Below are 22,233 nucleotides of genomic sequence, written 5' to 3' on the forward strand. Positions count from 1 at the left end.
ATTCATACTTATCTGAGAGTTTTTTAAAAAATGAATAAATAGGCCAGGTGCAGTGGTTCACACCTGTAATCCCAGCACTTTGGGAGGCCAAGGTGGGAGGATCATTTGAGGTCAGAGATTCAAGATCAGTCTGGGTAACATAGGGAGACACCATCTCTACCCAAAAAAATGTAAAAAAATTTAAAAAAAAACAATAAATAATAATGAACTTGGACAAAAAACCTTCTTGGCATCTAATGAGATGATCAAAAGGTTTCCTTTCTTTGACTTTTTTCTTTTTGAGACAGTGTCTTGCTCTGTTGCTCAGGATGGAGTGCAGTGGTGCGATCTCAGCTCATTGCAACCTCTGCCTACTAGGTTCAACTGATTCTCCTGCCTCAGTCTCCTAGTATCTGGGACTACAGTGTGCACCACCATGCCTGGCTAAATTTTCATAGAGATGGGGTTCCACCACGTTGGCCAGGCTGGTATTAAAACTCCTGGGCTCAAGTGATCCACTCGCCTTGGCCTCCCAAAGTGTTGGGATTATTGGTGTAAGCCATCGAGTCCAGGCCTTCTTTGACTTCTTAAAATAGTACGACATTAGTAATCTCCTAGTATTGGAGATTGGTGTCTAAGGTGAAGCCAATTTAGCCATGGTTTCTTATTCTTTAAATTTACTCCTGAATATATCTGCATACCAATATTTTCAGATTTCTTATAGATACACCTATTTGCTATTAATTATTATAATAAATATTAATAAAGGAGACAGGGCCATAATTTTCTATTTGTCTATTTCTATTTATCAAGTTTTCTAATAGTTTCACACTAACAGAAACAATAATCTGTAAAATTTCCTCCTTTTCTATTCTGGTAGAAAAGTTTAAATAGAACTATCTGGTTCCCGAAACTTAAGAAAAACCTTATGAAATCATCTGGTCCTGCCATCACCTTAATGACAGGTGCAGTGATAAACAACCAGAAATCCTTCTCCTGCCTAAGAGTGTGGCTTCTGCCCTACTAAGGACTGAGATCACTGTGGTGTCCTTCCCAACCCTTCCCCCAACCAAAGGGAGCTCGGTAGGCCCCTTTCTGTGACGGTGGGAATGCAAGGCAGGGCATGATCAGGCTGGGACTTCTATTCCACCATCTTGGTCCACTCCTAGGTGGACCCCTTTCTTTGTGGATGTAGAAAACCGGAATACTGTGTTAGTAGACCCTGTGAAGGCTTTAAAATTCCAAGTTCTAATAAAAGAGAATCAGAAATATTGGTTAGTATGTCTCTTGTTTTACTTTTTTTTTTTTTTGAGACAGAGTTTCACTCTTGTTGTCCAGGCTGGAGTGCAATGGCACGATCTCGGCTCATCGCAACCTCCACCTCCCGGGTTCAAGTGATTCTCATGCCTCAGCCTTCCAAGTAGCTGAGATTACAGGCATGTGCCACCACACCTGATTAATTTCATTTTTTTGTTTTGTTTTGTTTTTTAATAGAGACAGGGTTTCTCCATGTTGGTCAGGCTGGTCTCGAATTCCTGACCTCAGGTGACTGCCCATCTTGGCCTCCCAAAGTGCTGGAATTACAGGCGTGAGCCACCGTGTTTTTATTCTAGATATTGGTTATTTGTGCTGTATTATTTTTCCCCCCTTGATAATCTTATCAGAGGCTTATAAAACATAATGGGATCCTAAGCTATATTTGTTTTCTATTTCATCACATTTGCTCATCTTTAATATTTTCTTTCTTTAGCTTGGTTCCTTGAGATGTACCCCTAGCTAATTAATTCGCAGTTTCTTTCCTAATATGAGCACTAAAAGCTAGCAACTTCTCCTAGGAAGACTTTAATTGCATCTCACAAATTTCAATGTATGTAGTACCTTCATGAACATCCAGATCAAAATGTGTTCTAGTTTTCATTATGATTTATATTTGAGCATTTATTTATTTAGAAGTATTATTTCTTACCTTTCAAGCATATAGCCCTTGTGTTTAAAATTTTACAAATGTCTATATTCCTAAACAATACTGTAACATTGTATTATCACACATGCTTTTAAACTCTACACAAAGATATGTGGTATCCACATTTATCCTGATGTATTTTTAGTGATGGAACTGTTTTCTGTTTTAAAATTTTTATTTTATTTCAGATTCAAGGGGTATATGTGCATACACACTGGGGGGAAATGAGTTTCTAGTTACTCGTTACCTGTATAGTAAACACTGTACCCAATAGGTAATTTTACAACACTTGCGCCCCCCTACCCTCTCCAGATGTTTTTCTTTTTTTTTTTTTTTTTTTTTTGAGACGGAGTCTCGCTCTGTCACCCAGGCTGGAGTGCAGTGGCCGGATCTCAGCTCACTGCAAGCTCCGCCTCCCTGGTTTACGCCATTCTCCTGCCTCAGCCTCCCGAGTAGCTGGGACTACAGGCGCCTGCCATGTCGCCCGGCTAGTTTTTTGTATTTTTTTTTAGTAGAGACGGGGTTTCACTGTGTTAGCCAGGATGGTCTCGATCTCCTGACCTCGTGATCCGCCCATCTCAGCCTCCCAAAGTGCTGGGATTACAGGCTTGAGCCACCGCGCCCGGCCCAAATGTTTTCATTCTATTGTAAACTTACGAGATTCAATCTCGACACTTGTGTGTTTTTCACAAATAGTGTGTTTTTCACTGCTATGTAACAGTCCATTATGAAGTAACACAATTTAAACATGCCTGATTGGCCAGGCGCGGTGGCTCACGCCTGTAATCCCAGCACTTTGGGAGGCCGACGCAGGCAGATCACAAGGTCAAGAGATCGAGATCATCCTGCCTAACATGGTGAAACCTCATCGCTACTAAAAATACAAAAAATTAGCTGGGCGTGGTGGTGGGCGCCTGTAGTCCCAGCTACTCAGGAGGCTGAGGCAGGAGAATGGCGTGAACCCAGGAGGCGGAGCTTGCAATGAGTCGAGATGGCGCCACTGCACTCCAGCCTGGGAGACAGAGCAAGGCTCCGTCTCCAAAAACAAAAAAAAAATAGGCCTGATTATGAGTACTTAGGAATTGTTTCCAAATTTCACCATATGAAATAATATTATAAGGAACACCCTACTACAATGTCTTCTCATGTACACAGGGTAAAAGTTTCTCTACTGTATTAGGAAGGAGTGGAATTGCATTTTAACTTTGTTTTGTCAAACCACTCTCTAAACTGTTATAGCAACCATTGTACTTATTGTGCTATTATCAGAAATGTATCACTAATCCCAGCACTCCAGTAGGCCGAGGCAGGCAGATCACTTGAGCCCAGAGTTCAAGAACAGCCTGGGCAACATAACGAGACCTCTTATCTGTAAAAAATACAAAAATTAGCCAGGCATAGTGGAATGCGTCTATAGTCCCAACTACTCAGGAGGCTGAGGTGAGAGGATAACCTTAGCCCAGGGAGGTCAAGGCTGCAGTGAGCTCTGATGATGCCACTGCACTCCAGCCTGGGTGACAGTGAGATCCTACGTGAAAAAAGAAAAAAAAAAATGTATGTGGTGGAAACACCAAAGAAAACTGGGAGCCACACCTTTAGCAGATGAAAAACATTTAGTAGGCATAAATTTATTTTTCTCAAAAACATATCTTATGTCCCTTTTGTTTTCTTTTGAGATGAAGCCTTGCTTTGTCACCCAGGCTGGAGTGCAGTGGCACAATCTCAGCTCACTGTAGCCTCCACCCCCTGAGTTAAAGCCATTCTCCTGCCTTAGCCTCCCGAGTACCTGGGAAGACAGGCATGTGCCACCACATCCAGCTAATTTTTGTTTTTAGTACCTCGGTCTCCCTAGGTGCTGGGATTACAGACATTGAGCCACTGTGCCTGGCTTTTTACATTTTAAAAGCTATAGGGCTATGCCTTTGGAGTGGACTCTGTAGAAAAGATGGGGGCAGGGAAGATAAAATAGTTCTGACTTTTGCTTTATGCCCTTAAATATTCTTTCCATTACCATAAACCTTAGTTTTGTAATAATAACTTTTAAAGACTAAAGTTACAAAGCAAGTCTATCAGGGCTAAAAGTAGATTCAAGTCACAAAATTTTCTTTCTTTTAGTCATCTGTTCAAGCTGCACAGCCCTGGGTCTACTCAGGAGCTACATGATCTTTGGTTGGACACTGAACTTTAAAAAAGGATATAAATCAGATTCCCAGCATACTGCCTACAAGATTCTAGAATAAATACTAAAAAACATGAGTGTTCTTTCTAGTCAATAAAAATGCTACTTTAGAAAATATTTCAAACTTTCGGGCCGGGCGCGGTGGCTCAAGCCTGTAATCCCAGCACTTTGGGAGGCTGAGACGGGCGGATCACGAGGTCAGGAGATCGAGACCATCCTGGCTAATACCGTGAACCCCCGTCTCTACTAAAAAATAAAAAAAAAAAAAAAACTAGCCGGGCGAGGTGGCGGGGCGCCTGTAGTCCCAGCTACTCGGGAGGCTGAGGCAGGAGAATGGCATAAACCCAGGAGGCGGAGCTTGCAGTGAGCTGAGATCCGGCCACTGCACTCCAGCCTGGGTGACAGAATAAGACTCCAGTCTCAAAAAAAAAAAAAAAAAAAAAAAAAGAAAATATTTCAAACTTCAATACCCAGATCTCTTTTGATCTTCATCTACCAGTCCTTAAGGCAAATAAGAACTAATATTCATGGAGGGTGTGGTGCTCACTCCTGTAATCCCAGCACTTGGGAGCCGAGACGGGCAGATCACAAGTAGATTCAAACCAGCCTAAGCCAACACAGGCAAACCAATGGTCTCTACTAAAAATACAAATAATGAGCTGGGCACGGTGGGGTGCCTGTAATCCCAGCACTCAGAAGGCGAAGCAAGAGAATCGCGCTTGAACCTGGGAACAAGGTTGCAGCAAGCTGAGATTGCGCATTGCACACCCAGCCTGGGCGACAGTACAAGACCGGTCTCAAAAAAAAAAAAGAACTAATAATATTCATTAAACGTTTACAACTTATATGAAGAAAATGAGGCCAAAGTAAAGGTCTCAATGGCCTCTAAAATACCCTAACCTTTCATTATTAATATGCTAGTATATCAAAAGGGAGCCCAACATCATTACAAGCCAGATCACCTACCTGTATCCTAAAGATTCCCCATATGGTAGCACACAACTGGTTTAACGCACACTCCAAAATGGCTAAAGCCATGCAATTCCTGGGTTTGCCTACACATCTGAACTGCCTTGACCAAATTTGCCCTGAGTTCAAGAAGAAATGAAAAAATATTTCACTAGGTGACTTAAGTAAAGCACAGTAGTGTAACTTGGCCCCATCATTCAGATAAAGACTCTGATCCTAATCCTCCCAAATAGGTGTGTCAGAGTTAAATAACGCATGCCTCTACGTCCTGTCTGTTGACCACATTGACTTCATTCAACTCATTGGTATACTTCAAGCGCACATCATCAACAAGCATTGAAACATTTAAAATCTACAGCAATAAATGAACCTTAGTTTACCTTTACCTATGTGATGCCCAAAATTGGATGAAGAAAGGAGAAGGGATGTTGTTTCCGAATGGTGAGAGTCAGTCTCAAGAGTGAGATAATAAGAAACTTCGACCCATGGACAGAACCGTTCCAATTGGAACCCCTGCTGGAGTCAGACAGAATTATGTGCAAGAGCTTCTCTTATCAATGATCTTCTCGTGCGGTGCCTTATTCAAACAAATGAATGTGAGTATGATGTGGTAGACCGATACTTCCCTCGACCAATTTAAAAAATTGTGATAGTCTGTCATGACCCATTCCTTTTGGCTCACCCGTGAAATTTCCCCTCTGAGAGTAACTACCAGACCATGACCAAAAACATAAAAAGACGCATTATTTAGCAATCAAGATGTAAAATTTCATCCTGAATAACTGTATTTCATAATTAATCACTCAAAGTGTTAAGATAAACTATGATAGAATTTTGAAGCAAAAGCTATTAAAAGCTAAAGCAATGTTAGCAATTAAACAACCAAGATACTCCTGCAGAAAGAAAACCAATAAGTACCTATTACATGCCATATTATTCACTGTTTTCATGTATTAATACTTCAAATATACACATGAAACCATACATATAAATTACTCACCTACCTTTTTTTTCAAGTATATAACGTACACTTAAGAGAAAAGAAGGGCATTGCATGTACTACCCCAAAACTATATTCCTAAAACATCCTTTCGGGTCCTTTTATCATTCTAGCTATAGTGTAAGACCCCATGGATACTTCAAAATAGTATTTTCAAACAGTTGGTCCCAACTCTTAATGGACTATGAAATAAACAGTGGGTCTTCTTCAGCTTTTTAAAAAATAAAATGTAATGCAATATAGGCTACCACAGAAAATACCAGAGTGCTTCCCACATAATAAGGTAAAACACTATTTCAGAAAGCTTTTGAATATGTGTACTGGACTGCTATGGAAAAATGTGTATGTGACTGAGGGTCAGAGTCAAAAAGAAGTATGAAAGTCACTGCTTTTAAGCAATTGCTGTGATGTTAAGAACATCATTTATTCTTGCATATCTACCCTGAAAATAATTCTCGAATATCGGAGACACAGTTGGGGCCATGTCCTGTCACCATGGCTAGCTGAAGGACAGAGATACCGAGTCCTAGCTCTGATCTCATTGTTCATGATCAGAGCTGGGATGCCATGCTGTCCTGTCCACAGTACTCTGCTATCAATGGGTAAGCCTCATCCTTTAGCTGCAGGTTCACCTGAAGTGATCACAGCTAGAACTGAGCAGTGAATCACCTACAGTTATTTAATAAACCATAAACCCAAAATAGCCTACTCATATGTGTAAAGAAGGCTTTAATTCTTTAGAATGATATGTAGAATAAAACTGATCACATAGTAAGAAAGCGTATCAGCCATTTATAGCATTTTTATCCCTTGACTGAAATTTGGGTTTGCAACTATACTTATAAAGCCTAATGCTTTCAATCTTGTTACCTACTATAGCTTTGGAAATAGATGTTTCTTTTAAACAGAAAGAACACACCTCTTTGCCCTCCTTAAATAATTTATTTGCTTCATGGGCAGCGGCTGCCACCTGCTGGCTCTTCAGCTGACTAAGTTTGCTATCTGGATTCCGCAATCTGGTGATGATTCGAGTTGAGCCAGATGATCCTTTTCCAGCTCCAGGAGATTCGCTGAGCTCCCCATTGGACTTCTCCGATTTGAAATCACCTATTGTCAAATGAGAAGGCACAAAGCAATTGCTGACAATAAGTAAATAATTATAATCACCTTATTTCAGCAAAACTCATATCAGGTGTATATGTAAAAATCCACAAAGTAAACAGATTTTTTAAAAAGCCCTTGAATGGCAAAGCAAGTATCATTAATCCTTAAGTTTTTCACTTAAAAGAAAATGTCGTAACTCTACTGAGTCATCTATTATTCCACAAAAAATTCAAACATGCTAGGTTATCTGTTTCAAAGCTCATCTATGTGAAAACAGGAAGGGCTGCTACAAAGTTACAAGTAATAAAAACATAATAATAATTCAAAAGCAAACTAACAACGTGTTGCCTTATATATTCAATATGGATTTCTGTATAAAAAGGTGTAAGTTTTCGAAAGATTTCCACTGGAATTCTGTTTAAATACCAAATAGTTTTGAGCTTATAAACATAAATGTCACGAATTTTCCACTAGGGAATTTAGATAATTATCTGTGTATGCTTATCAATATAAAAAAATCAACTAGTGTTTTATAACCTAATAAAGACCTCTCAACATTTTCCTAGTAATTTAATTTTTTAAAGTGACAAACTGCACAGGAGCAATTTCTGCTTCATATACTGATCAATCTCACTTTGGCTGACTTTTTTTCTCTTTTTTTTGAGACAGGGTCTCATTCTGGAGTGCAGTGGCACAATCTCATTTCACCTCAGCCTCAACTCCCCAGGCTCAGGTGGTTCTCCCATCTCAGCCTTCCAAGTAGCTGGAACCACAGGCATGCACCACCACACCTGCTTAATTTTTTGTATTTTCTGCAGAGATGGGGTTTCGCCATGTTGCCCAGGCTAGAAAAATTTGTATACATTCTAAAACTACTGCATCACTGTTCAATTTCCATTGACCAGACAGTTGAATAAGCTCTGATTTTCCTTTTAATTTAAGGCTTTAAAAAATGAAGACACTGTGGCACTGGCAAATGAAAGGACAGACCATTTACTATATTATATATAATAAAGATGACATTTTAAGTAAATAGAGAAAAACTAGGATTGGGAAAGCTGGCTGTGCATTTCGGGGAAAATAATTAAGACAATTTCATAAACATCTGTTAATTTTACCTGTTCCATACCCCTTCTTTCCTTTGGGGAGATACTTCCCTCACCACTGCCCTCCCACACTTTAATCATATGATTCTGCCAGGGCTGCAAATCAAGTATGTTGTGAGCAGCAGGACCCAGCATGGCCAGACAAAGCACACCACTAGCTGGCCACAGTGACTGCCCCAAGACTGGCTCTCTGGCCCAATCCTCTCAGCATCCTTTCCAGTTTTTAAAATCTGGAGTTGGAGAAGGGGTCTTTGCTTTTTGTAGTAATGAGCAGGAAGGGTGTAAATCAGAAGTTGGCCACTTTTATTCCCACAACATGGAGAAAACCATTGATAACAGCAAACAAGAAGCCCATCATAGAGAAGAAATAAAGAGAAAAATATGAAAAGGCAAAATCAGAAGTAGTTTCAATAACCTCATTTGGCTCCCTAGATCCAATAATGCACCTGAGACTGTCACCAACAATGGACTTCTCAATAGCGTATGTCAATAAAATTCCCCTTTTAAGCAAGTTTGATGGATTTCTATCAAAATCAGTGAATTCTAAATAATGCAGTAGAATATTTTAAGGTTCTGACTCCAAAATATCACACTACTACAGTTTTGGAAATAAAATACAATTCAAAAGCAGGTCTAGAAATTTCTACAAATTTCCAGCCCCTATCTTAAAGGTATGGTAATTAAAATTATCTCACATTCCACAGATTTTTGTTTTAAACAGAAAGAACACACCTCTTTGCCCTCCTTAAATAATAAGTCAAAATGGAGAGAGGGTGCTGAGCATCTTGCCAGCAGGCTGGAAAAGCAAGTCACTTTGGATGTGTGGTAGCAAAGCAGTTGGTCAGACTATCAATTTTCTCTTGGATCTCAGATCATGGAGGGTTTTTTTTTTTTTTTGAGATGGAGTTTTGCTCTTGTCGCCCAGGCTCGAGTGCAGTGGTGCGATCTCGGCTCACTGCAACCTCTGCCTCCCGGGTTCAAGCGATTCTCCTGCCTCAGCCTCCCAAGTAGCTGGGATTACAGGCGCCCGCCATCATGCCCAGCTAATTTTGTATTTTAGTAGAGATGGGGTTTCACCATGTTGGTCAGGCTGGTCTTGAACCCCTGACCTCAGGTGATCCACCCGCCTCAGCCTCCCAAAGTGCTGGGATTACAGGCGTGAGCCACTGCACCTGGCTGTCAGATCATGGAGTTTTACGCCAAGATATTGAACTACAGTGGCTAGTTCCTGGGACCATCTATAAAGTCCTGTAATAGATACTTTTTAGGCGTCATTTGGTCAGGGTCAGATTTCCTGAAAAGAGAAAGAGAATGACACAGTGCTTTTAAAAAGTTTCCTAATTCAGAGCCAACAATCCAATACTGCTCAGAGTCAATTCTTTATCACTTGCTAAATTTAGTGCAAATAAGGGAAAGGAGAAGAAAATTCAACCACGGGGTAAGACTTAAAGAAACGGAAAAAGAGAACTAAACTGAGGGTAGAGGTCTTTACTGAACACCCTCTGCCCAAAGGCCATATTCTTCCTATTATAAAGCAGTGGATCCTTGTGACGCAGGCTGGCGGCAGGCTACAGATCTACATCAGCCTCTGCAGCTCACTGTTTAATGATACCAACAGGCAGAAGCCTACACAAACTCTTCACATGAGGGCTAGGACTATTGGTCTACTAAACAGATAAACTGAGGAAGTGGAGGGTATTCACCTTCATGGATCCTAAAGCAAGTTACTGGGCATTAAGTATTAGCTGGGAACCTAGGAATCTACAAGTGAGTGCTACTGTCAGAAAAAAACCCCAAACCTGACAAATAGGGTTATATGATTGTTTTATCCTACAGAAGTCCCCAACAACCCAACCCCAATAACAGACAGCAGGAACTAGGCAGCTAAAACAGAATGGCCTCTAGAAGGGGAATCTTCTCATATGCTTCTCACCTCTCAAACACAGCCACTCTCCCAGAAAACCAATGGCATCCTGATTTATTAAAGAACACTCTCCACGATGTTTATGAGTGTCATAGGCAGTTAAATTCATAATGTGGCTCATGGATTGTAAGATCAAGATAAGCCACCTCCAGATCTATCGGAATTAATGTACATACACAGAAATACTAGATTTGGGTCTAGATACAATTACAGGATGTAACTGTGGGAAAGAGGTTTTTGAAAAAGTTTTAAGTTGTAGGTGAAATATTTGCATTATATTAGGCAGAACCATTTTTGAATTGTATGTATGGGAACAAACTGTATGTATGGGTACACACACATGCTGAGCTACCAAAAGATGGAAGTGTAGATATTTATCATGCTATAATCTTTGCGGCATCCTTCTTTCCTTAGAAAACCATTCCTACCCAACTCCAGTCACACACTTTTGCTGGAGGCATCAATAGTAGTACCTTGCCTGCCCTGGTCATAGGGTTAGAAATAATATGATCCAAGATAAGCCACTCAAATTCCTTCCTCAAGGACTTTTGATTTGGAGCAGAAGTAGGGGCCTTGCCTTTGGGTCACAGACCTTGGAAACATATAAATACAAATTGCTGGTGCCATCTTCCCTGCCACATGGAAATAGCCTGTCTGTATTGGGAGAGAATGAGGTTAACACACATAAATATATGTAGACCTAAAAGGTGAGAGAGAGAGAGGGGAAAACGAAGAGTTTGATACCTGAAGGTCCAATTATGCCTGATGACGGCTCGGACTTCCCAACTATATAAGCTAATTAAATTCCCTCTTCACTTAAGCTAGTTTAAGTTGGTTTGGTCACTTGCAAGTGAAAAAGTCCTAATTAAAACAGATTTCCAACTCATATCAAATGAAAATTATTACCTTAGATAGATTGAAAACAGTTATAGAAGTATTAAGAAGAATTACTGTAAAATATATGTATATTCTTGGGATGGTGATAACCCTCCTTAATAAAACACAAAATTCAGAAAACTCTAAAGAAAAAGATTGATAAATTTAACTATATAAAATGTAAAATTTCTGTATGACAACAAAGAGCTAAAAGTAGGCAATTACTATGCAAATACATGTAAAATTGAAGATTAATAGCCACAATACATAAAACATTCCTAAACTTCATTAAAGAAAACAACAAAACTCTATTAAGAAAAGCGAGAAAAGATATGAATAAGCAATTGATAGGAAGTTCAACAAACACATGTAAGAAACTTAACCACGTGAGTAAGAATATGTAAATTTGTATACGAAATACTTTTCACCATTGGCAAAAATGTTAAGAGGAATGATGCTGAATTTAAGTGAGAAAATAAGAAAACCGAAATGTATGAAAATTACTGGTATAAATCTCTTTTGATATACAATTAAGCAGTAGCCATCACTGTTTTTTAAATGTAGCTACCATTTGACCAGCAAGTCCACCTACTGTTTCTATACTGCCAGAAATACCTGCACAAGTACACAAAGATATATGTTAAAGATGTTCAAAAGCACCACTATTTGTAATAATGAAAAACTGTTAACAACATAAATGTCCATTAATAGAGACACAGTGTATGAATTATGGTTTATCCATACTCTGGAGTACCATGCAGCAGTTAAAAAAAAAAAGAATTCAATTCGTAACACAAAAAGATTCTCTACATGTATCACTGGGTAAAAAAAGCAGGATGCAGAACAATACATGCAGAATGATCCTGTTTATATTTTAAAAACTCCCAAAACGAGAAAATCACCCAAAGCCCTCCAAAACTTTGTAAACATATATCCATAAATGTAACTGCAGAGAGAAAGATCTAAAATGTTACACACCAAACTGTTGATGGATGGTGGTTACCTTTGTGGAGGGAAGTATGAAAAGGATCTTTCTTCCCCACTCTGTGTGCTTTTGTAGATTTTAAAACAAAACATTGAGTGCAAGTGCTATCTGTGTTTTAAAAAAATGAAAATAAAGGAAAATAACATCTAAATTCCCCCCCACCAAACTTTCATTTAAAAAATTAAAAAATAAAGAGAAAATTAAAAAACACAAAAGAAAAGAAAAAAAAAAAACCTCCCTTTAATGGAATGGATGAAGTATTTTCTTACCTATCTCTTCCTGAATAGAGACAGGTGTATGAGATTCTCTTTCTCCATTTTCAGGATCATCAGCTGCCTTAGCAGATTCACTCTGGGAAGAATTTAGTTCACTGCTGCTGTTACTGTTTTCCAGATTAGGTTGGATGGAGGTAGTGGTAGCACTAGTGTTACTGCTCTCACATATCTTGTTAGGTTCTTCTAGAAAAATAGAATATCTGATTTTAAATTGGAAATCACATGAAAAATGACGAATTGTCAGAAAAGACATTTGTTTTAGGATTTCATTACAAAGCTGTATTTTTAAAAAGAAAAGCTGTTCATGTATGAGTAATGCAATGTATAAAAGAAAGTGGTAAGCAACACCTTATTTTTTTAGGTCTTCCAGGCTATTAACTCACTGACTTTTTTTGGGGGGGGCAGTGGTGAAGGCCTAACCCTAACTCACTGACTCGTATCACCTTAGTCTCCAGTACAAGGCAGACAATTTTTTGGATACCCCAGAGCTGGAGAATAACCAAGTGATATGACTACCTCTCAAAACTTAAAGTGCACCAGATATTGCAGAGGTGGTTTGCCGAGACAATATTCAAAATCTGAAGCTTATAGTCTTACTTTTCAAAAGTACTCAAACAGTATTAGAAACAGAAGTAAGCAGGATTATTTAACTCTGTGGTTTTCTGCCTGAATCCTATGCCCCCCAAATTAACTGGAAGGTAATGCCTAAATTTGATTGTTAACTTCTTCCTCTCTTTAAGATGGAGTCTCACTGTTGCGCAGGCTGGAGTGCAGTGGCACAATCTTGGCTGACTGTAGCCTCCGCCTCCCAGGTTCAAGAGATTCTCCTGCCTCAGCCTTCTGAGCAGCTGGGACTACCAGTGCACACCACCATGCCTGGATAATTGTTTTATATTTTTGGTAGAGACAGGGTTTCACCATGTTGGCCAGGCTGGTCTCGAACTCCTGACCTCAGGTGATCCGCCCACCTTGGCCTCCCAAAGTGGCTGCAATTACAGGCATGAGCCACTGTGCCTAGCTGTGACTGTTAACTTCTAAGGACAACTTAATAGTATCATTAAGAGTATAGTTCTTAAAAACATAAAAAATTACCACTACCATGAACAGAAAGCCTGTCTTTCCATGGTAGTTCAGAAATTAAGAGTCTCCCTCTGCATTTGTTTTTGCCACTGACAAGACACTCTTCAAATCACCTAAGTAAAAATTGGTTGAGTCTATTGCAGTAACTATCTTTAACATATAATGTTGGGTTTCAGGAAAAAAACCCGACAACCTGATAAAATATGGGAAAATAGGTGAACAGTCACAAAAGAAAAGAAAATGCCCTTTAGGTATATGGAAATACGCCCAATTCATACTATGAGAAAAGTAAAATAAAACTATATGAAGAAACTACTCTGTTATCAACTGGCAAAAATCCAAGTCTCACAATACACGAAGGGAAAATTACACATGCATTTACTTAATATAGCAATCCTGTGTCTAGAAATCTAGCCCAAAATACACTAAAAAAATTACTAAATTACTCATCTATAGAGCTAGCTATTCACTGGAGTATTTAAAAAGGCAAAAGACCCAGAAACAAAGGAAATGCCAATGAAGGCTGGGAGCAGAGGCTCACGCCTGTGGAAGGTTGAGGGAGGCAGAGCACTTGAGGTTAGGAGTTCGAGACCAGCCAGGGCAACATGGTGAAACTCCATCTCTACGAAAAATGCAAAAATAAGGCAGGCATAGTAGTGCATGCCTGTAGTCCTAGGTATTTGAGGGAGGCAGGAAGATTGTTTGAACCCGAGAGTCAGAAGTTGCAGTGAGCCATGATTGCGCCATTGCACTCTAGCCTGGGTAACAAAGTGAGACCTTGTCTGAAAAAAAAAAAGGGAGGGGCCAGGCACAGTGGCTCATGCCTGTAATCCCAGCACTTTGGAAGGCAGAGGTGGGCGGATCACCTGAGGTAACCTGAGGTCAGGCGTTCGAGAGCAGCCTGGCCAACATGGCGAAACCCTGTCTCTACTAAAAATACAAAAATTAGCCAGGTGTGGTGGTGCACGCCTGTAATCACAGCTACTCAGGAGGCTAAGCTGCAGTGAGACGAGATCACGCCACTGCACTACAGCCTGGGTGACAGCACGAGACTCTGTTTCAAAAAAAAAAAAGAAAATGCCCATCAATAGGGCATTGGTTGAATAAAAGTTGGTATACACAATGAAATACCATGGAATTGTAGCAAGAACTGAGGATAATCACTATGTTCACACATAAAATGATCTCCAAGATTAAATGTTAAAAGCAAGGTGTAGAACAATACTTATAATATGCTTACTTTTGTGTGAGAAGAGGAGGAAATACAAATTTATAAACAGATTTTACTTTTATTTATAAAAAATAAAACCAGCTGGGCGCGGTGGTTCACGCCTGTAATCACAGTACTTTGGGAGGCCAAGGCAGGTGGAGCATGAGCTCAGGAGTTTGAGACCAGCCTGGCCAACATGGTGAAATCCCGTCTCTACTAAAAATACACAAATTAGCTGGGCACGGCGGCAGGCGCCTGTAATCCCAGCTACTTGGGAGGCTGAGGCAGAACTGCTTGAACCCAGGTGGGCAGAAGTTGCAGTGAGCCAAGACCGTGCCACTGCACTCCAGCCTGGGCAACAGAGTGAAACTACATCTCCAAAAAAAAAAAAATTGAAGAATAACCAAAACCAATAAAAATGGCTACTTACAAGAGAAAAGAAAGACATAGTGAACTAGAGAGAGAAGGAATGAAAGTCAAAATTCTCTGAATATCTCCAGTTACACAGTTTTGAATTTATAATAATGCAAATGTTCTACATTTTCAAAGAATTAAAGTTATTATAGAAAAGCAATCCCTAAAAATTAAACCGAAACAAATGAACTGTATATCAAGTTGTGCATAACCACACAAAGGATTATCATCTTTTTTTTTAGATGGAGTCTTGTTCTGTCACCCAGGCTGAAGTGCAGTGGCGTGATCTCAGCTCACTGCAACCTCTGCCTCCCAGGTTCAGGCGATTGTCCTGCCTCAGCCTCCCGAGTAGCTGGGACTACAGGCACCCACCATCACGCCCGGCTAATTTTTTTTGTAATTTTAGTAGAGATGGGGTTTCACCATATTTGGCCAGGCTGGTCTAGAAATCCTGACCCGTAATCCGCCCACCTCGGCCTCCCAAAGTGCTGGGATTACAGGCGTGAGCCACCAAGCCTGGCCCTTTTTTTCTTTTTCTTTTCTTTCATTCTTTTTTTCTTTTTTTTTTTTTTTAAGACAAGGTCGGGCTCTATCACCCAGGCTTTAGTGCACTGGCGTAATCTCAGTTCACTGAAACTTCTACCTCCTAGGCTCAAGCCATCTTCCCACCTCAGCCTCCTGAGTAGCTAGGACTACAACAGGCAAACACCAGCACGCCCAGCTAATTTTTATAGAAAAGGAATTTTGCCAGGTTGGGCAGGCTGGTCCTGAACTCGTGAGCTCAAGCAATCTGTCCACCTTGGCCTCCCAAAGTGCTGGGATTACAGGTGTGAGCCACAATGCCCAGTCTAGGGGATTATTTTAAGCAACTTTGGAATACGATATTTTGTCTGTACATCCTTCCTAGAAATGAAGTATAATGAGAAATAAAGAGCAGCAAAAAGTCATAAATGCCATTCAGTAGTCTTAGTGTTAGCAGTAATACTGGTATTATGAAAATACTACTATTTAAAATAAATCACTTCCTCTTATTATTAATGCACATTAGGACTGGAATACCCTGTAATGGAATAAAGCAAATGTATAGCTGAATTACTGTTGCTGGAACTGAAATTTTCAGTGTAAGGGAACAGAGATACAAATGTAAAAACAAAGAAACTAAGTATGCTATCCGCAATCTGAATTTGAAATGTTAATATAAACTGATGATCTTTTTCTTTTCAAAAACATGTCCTTCATAACACTACCCACCAAAAAAGCATAGCGGCAGTGACAGTCCAATAGCAAAAAGTATCTCTGAGTCTAGATTGTAGTCTGTAAATATTGTTTCCCATTAAAAGGAACCAGGACTTCTTGGAGGAAAAAAGAAAGATTCCAAGTCGGGATAGGTACTGTGTAACATAAGTCTCAAACATTTTATTCTGCTAAAAAGCAAGAAGTCTGGCCAGCACGGTGGCTCACACCTATAATCCTAGCACACTGGGAGGCTGAAATGGGCGGATCACCTGAGGTCAGGAGTTTGAGACCAGCCTGGCCAACATGGCGAAACCCCGTCGCTACCAAAAATACAAAAATTAGCTGGGTATGGTGGTGGGCGCCTGTAATTCCAGCTACTCAGGAGGCAGAGGTTGCAGTGAGCTGAGATTGTGCCACTGCACTCCAGCCTGGGTGACAGAGCAAGACCCTGTCTCAAACAAACAAACAAACAAACAAAAAAACCCAAAACTCCATTATTACAGTCTCCAAATAAATAACTGATTCTGGGCCGGGTGGGTGGCTCACGCCTGTAATCTCAGCACTTTGGGAGGCCGAGGCAGGCAGATCACTAGGTCAGGAGTTCAAGACCAGCCTGACCAACATGGTGAAACCCCAACTCTACTAAACATACAAAAATTAGCCAGATGTGGTGGCACATGCCTATAGTCCTAGCTACTCGGGAGGCTAAGGCAGGAGAATTGCTTGAACCTGGGAGGAGGAGGCTGCAGTGAGCCAAGATCTCACCACTACACTCCAGCCTGGGCGACACAGCAAGACTCCATCTATCAAGAAAAAAACAACAACAACAACAAAAAAACCCTGATACTGGAAAAAAAAACCCTGATTCTGCTAAAAAGCAAGAAGTCTGGCCAGCACGGTGGCTCACGCCTGTAATCCTAGCACACTGGGAGGCTGAAGTGGGCGGATCACCTGAGGTCACTCATTAATGAGTGAGAGATTAACAGAGAATCATGCAATCTCACCACCTAAACTCATTGATCCATCTAGGCATCTCTGAAGGTAGAAAAACCATATACCATGAGCCTTTTGGTGTGATACATTAATTAACCAGCACATTGTTTATAAAGTATTCTTGCCAAAGACAGTTGAAACTGAATAGGTATTAAGAGATTAACTTTTTAACTTTTTAAAGTGTTATGTAGCAATCTTTCCCCAAATATTGCCCAACTTTTTCAGTTTAATCTTTAATCTGAGCCACACAAAATATTTCTGATCACTGATCATACTCAATATAATGGGTAGATTTCTTCAACATGAAATCTACCCAATTTTCTTATATTCTCACTGCTATCATTTTTCATACTACAATTTTGTCCTTCACATAGTAACTTCTACCACATTATATGAAAATGACAATGTTCTGACAAGATTTTATTTCAAAGTAAAGCCTGAAATAAAATATATACAGAAGCAATTGTATATAAAGAAATTCTAAAGTAGATGTATTTGTACAAAAATTTTAAATTCTCAGATGTTTTTTAAAGTCTTTCTATTGCAGAAGATATACACAATACAAACATTAACCAAAATAAAGCTGGTATGGCTTGAAAATATTATTAAAAATAACATTTCATAATGATAAAATAACATTTCATAATGATAAAAGATTCAACAAAATATAAATATTAGGTGCTCCTAATAATAGTTTCAAAGTGTATAATGCAAAACTGAAAAAAGCAAAAGAGAAAAGGCAAATCTACAATAAATAGTTGGAAATAATTTTAAAATATCTGACAGGAAAAAAAAGAAACAAAAAACAAAAAACAACAACACCCAAAAATGTACCAAGAATACAGATCAGAACAATATAATCAGAAATCTTATCTGAGGCCAGGTGCGGTAGATCACTTGAGGTCAGGAGTTCAAGATCAGCCTGGCCAACATGGAGAAACGCTGTCTCTACTCAAACAAAAATTAGCAAGGCATAGTGGTGAACACCTGTAGTCCCAGCTACTCAGGAGGCTGAGGTGGGAGGATTGCTAGGACTCAGGAGGCGGAGGTTGCAGTGAGGCAAGATTGAGCCACTGCATTGCAGCCTCAGCAACAGAGCCAGACTCTGTGTCAAAAAAACAAAACCAAAAGCAAACAAACAAAAAAATTAAAACAAGAAATCTTACCTGTCTTATACTGCACCCAACTGAAAAAATATATATATTACATATATATGTAATGTACATATATGTAATATACATACAACCTCTTCAATTGTTCAAGGAACATTTATCAACATTAATTAAATGTTGGGCCATAAAACAAGCGTCAATAAAATTTAAAGGACATAAATCATGCATAGAATGTTCTCTGATAGAGGGTTACATTAGAAATCAACTAGAAAAAAAATTAAAAGATAATTAGCTACTTAGGAAGCTGAGGTGGGATAATCACTTGAGCTTAGGAGTTCCAAGTTACAGAGAGTTATGGTCACTTTACTGCAATCCAGCCTGGGCAACAGAACAAGACCGTCTTACATACACACAAAAAACAAAACACAAAAACAGAAACCTACAAATGTTTGAATATTAAGCAATATACTTCAACACACACCACATTAAAACAGAAATTAGAAAATATTTTAAACTACAGGATAAAGGGAACATGACATATAACAGTCTGTGGTTGTGTTCTGGTCATGCATTTAAAAATAAAATAAAGTAAGTCTGTGGGATGTATCTATAGCAGGACACAGAGGAAAGCTGATAGCCTTGACAGTAGACATCATAAAAAAAACTAAACTACAAACCATCAAAGCAACCATCTTCAGAAGCTAGGAAAGAAAATCCACAAAAGTACAAACAAAATAAAAGGAAGAACATAATACTAAGACCAGAAATTAATTTAGAAAAAAACATACAATAGAGAAGGTCAACAAAGACAAAGCTGTTTTTTTAAAAAAAGACTAACGGAATTGCAAACAGCCTTGCAACATTATTAATGGGGGCAGATAACGAATTTCTGGATTGGAAAAACAGAATGAGTATAGACCCTATATATATAAAAAAGATAGGATGTTATGCTAATAAATTATAAAGATTCAGCAAAATGAGGAGATTCCTTAAAAAAGGCAATTAAACAAAACAAACCTAAGAAAACAACAGAAAATATGAATAGCCACTGCTGTACTTTGGATAGTTTAGATGTTTGTCCTCCCAAAAATCTCATGTTGAAATTTGATCCCAATGTTGGAGGTGGGGACTAATGGGAGGTGTTTGGATTCTGGGGTAGGATCCCTCAAGAGCAGATTACTGCCCTTGGGTTGGGGGTGAGTGAGTTCTCACTCTTAGTTCCCACTAGAGCCGATTGTTAAAAAGAGCCTGTCATCTGCCACCCCTGCCTCCCCTTTCCTCTCTCACCATGAGGTATCAACATACAATGGCTCCCTTTTCCCCTTCCGCCATTAGTGGAAGCATCATGAGGCCCTCGCCAGACGCAGATGTCGGTACCGTGCTTCTTGTACAGTTTGCAGAACCATAGCCAAGTAAATCTCTCTCTCTTTTTTTTTTTAAATAAATTACCAGCCTTAGATACTCCTTTACAGCAACACAAATGGAATAAGACACCCATTATCTACTAAAGAAGTGAATGAAAACTGTAATAACCTTCCCACAATGAAAACTCCAGAACCAAATCACTCCAGCAAACATTTAAGAAATAACACCAGCCATAACTGGGCGCGGTGGCTCACACCTCTAATCCCAGCACTTTGGGAGGCCAAGGCAGGCGGATCACAAGGTCAGGAGTTCAAGACCAGCCTGGCCAACATGGTGAAAACCCGTCTCTACTAAAAATACAAAAATTAGCCAGGCGTGGTGGTGGGCACCTGTAATCCCAGCTATTTGGGAGGCTGAGGCAGGAGAATCGCTTGAAACTGGAAGGCGGAGGTTGCAGCAAGTTGAGATCGCGCCACACTGCACTCTAGCCTGGGCGAAAGAGTGAAACTCCATCTCGAAAACAAAAAAAATAACACCAGCCCCACAAAAACTCTTCTAGTACCAACGCATGATATGAGGCCAAAATATTCTTGATACTAAAGACTGACATTACCAGAGAAGAAAAATACAAACCAATTTTACTCATGAAAGTAAATGCAAAAATCCTAAACAAAATATTAGTAAACTGGATGCTATAATATATAACAAGGAAAATACATCACAACAAGTTATATTTACCCCAGTAACATGAGATTAGGTTAACATTCAAAGTTCAATGCAGATACTTCTGCTTCTAGTCAAGGTAAAGTGGAAGAACCAAATTTACCCTCTCTCATGAAACAACTACAAAGTAAAACACGAAACATTTATAGAAAATGAACAAAGGAGCAGACAGGTACTTCCCAAAAGAGGATATCTAAATGACTGACACACACACACACACACGAACACAGAAAGATGCTCAACATCCTTAGTCACCAGGGAGCTGGTAAGTGCAAAGAACAATAAAATATCCCTACATGCCCACCAGCATGTCCCCTCAGTCCTCCAAAAAGACGAAGAGTGATGCTGATGATACCAAGTGCAGAGGAGCTAGAACTCTCACACACTGTTGAAGTGAATACTTCCACCGCCTCTGTGGAAAACTGTTGAGCAGTATCTACCAAAGATAAGCATATACCAGCTCCATGACCTAGAAAATCCACAACTAGGCTTATACCTCTGGAAACGCATACATATGTGCACAAGAAACATGTAAAACATTCATAATAGTATTATTCATAATGGTCCCAAACCAAAAACCATTAAAATAACCACCAAAATGTAACAAGAATTAAGCAAGACATGTCTATATAATGGAATATCATACTGCAATAAAAAAGAATAAGCTGCTACTCCTAGCAACATCTGGATGGCTCTCATTGATGTTTTGTTGAGGTGGGAAAAAAAGCTATCAGGCATCAAAGAGTATATACTGCATGGTTCCAGTAAATATTTTAGAAAAGGCAAACTAATCAGTGGTGATAGAAGTCAGAATAGTTAGTACCCTTGTTGGGCTAGGTGTAGTGGGGCATGATATGGTTACACAGATGTGTTAACTTTGTAAACATCCATCAAGTTATTCACTTAATATTTATAAACTTGACTGCAGGTTACATTTCAATTTTTTAAAGTTGCTGGATGCAGTAGCTCATGCCTGTAATCCCAGCCCTTTTTTCTTTTTTTTTTTTTTTTTGAGACAGAGTCTTGCTCTGTCGCCCAGGCTGGAGTGCAGTGGCGTGATCTCTGCTCACCGCAAGCTCCACCTCCCGGGTTCACGCCATTCTCCTGCCTCAGCCTCCCAAGCTGGGACTACAGGCACCCGCCACCACGCACGGCTAATTTTTTGTATTTTTAGTAGAAACGGGGTTTCATTGTATTAGCCAGGATGGTCTCGATCTCCTGACCTCGTGATCTGCCCACCTCGGCCTCCTAAAGTGCTGGGATTACAAGTGTGAGCCACCGCGCCCAGCAATTCTAGCACTTTTGAGAGGCCGAGGTGGGAAGATGGCTTGAGCCCAGGAGTTGGAGACTGGCCTGGGCAACACAGTGAGACCTTGTCTCTACATACTTACTTACTAAATAAATAAATAAATAATCTGGGCATGGTGGTGCACACCTGTAGTCTCAGCTACTTTGAAGGCTGAGGTGGGAGGATCACTTGAGCCTGGGAGGTCAAGTCTGCAGTAAGCTGTGATCACTCCAGCCTGGGTGAAAGAGCAAGACTCTCTCAAAAAAAAAAAAAAAAACTTGACCAAAAATATCTTTCCATCCAAAATGCTTTCCAATCTGACAGTATCTTTTGTCGATAAGTTTTAATCATTAAATTAGGTATCTAAATACATTCTGAAAGTTTAGAAAAGAAAACCAAGTAAGATGTCTTCTATATCACGGCTACTGCTCTTAATCTGCCATGAATAATTC

At 39.6% G+C, this 22,233-nt stretch overlaps 1 protein-coding gene across 1 annotated transcript in view; it reads right to left on the minus strand.

The window, feature by feature from the left end:
• Window positions 1-5,334: 5,334 nt before the first annotated feature.
• The window catches only part of LOC108517730 (nucleosome-remodeling factor subunit BPTF-like), a 39,240-nt gene continuing 22,341 nt past the window's right edge, over window positions 5,335-22,233 (minus strand). Inside the window, exons 5-7 of the mRNA XM_017855820.1 lie at window positions 12,355-12,543; window positions 7,010-7,197; window positions 5,335-5,442 (exon numbers count right to left, since the gene is read on the minus strand). Of these exons, the coding sequence (XP_017711309.1) occupies window positions 5,335-5,442; window positions 7,010-7,197; window positions 12,355-12,543 (485 nt within the window). The remainder of the gene's footprint in view (window positions 5,443-7,009; window positions 7,198-12,354; window positions 12,544-22,233) is intronic.

Source organism: Rhinopithecus bieti, unplaced genomic scaffold (assembly GCF_001698545.2).
Source record: "Rhinopithecus bieti isolate Rb0 unplaced genomic scaffold, ASM169854v2 scaffold_39870, whole genome shotgun sequence".
Classification (NCBI taxonomy): Eukaryota; Metazoa; Chordata; class Mammalia; order Primates; family Cercopithecidae; genus Rhinopithecus; species Rhinopithecus bieti.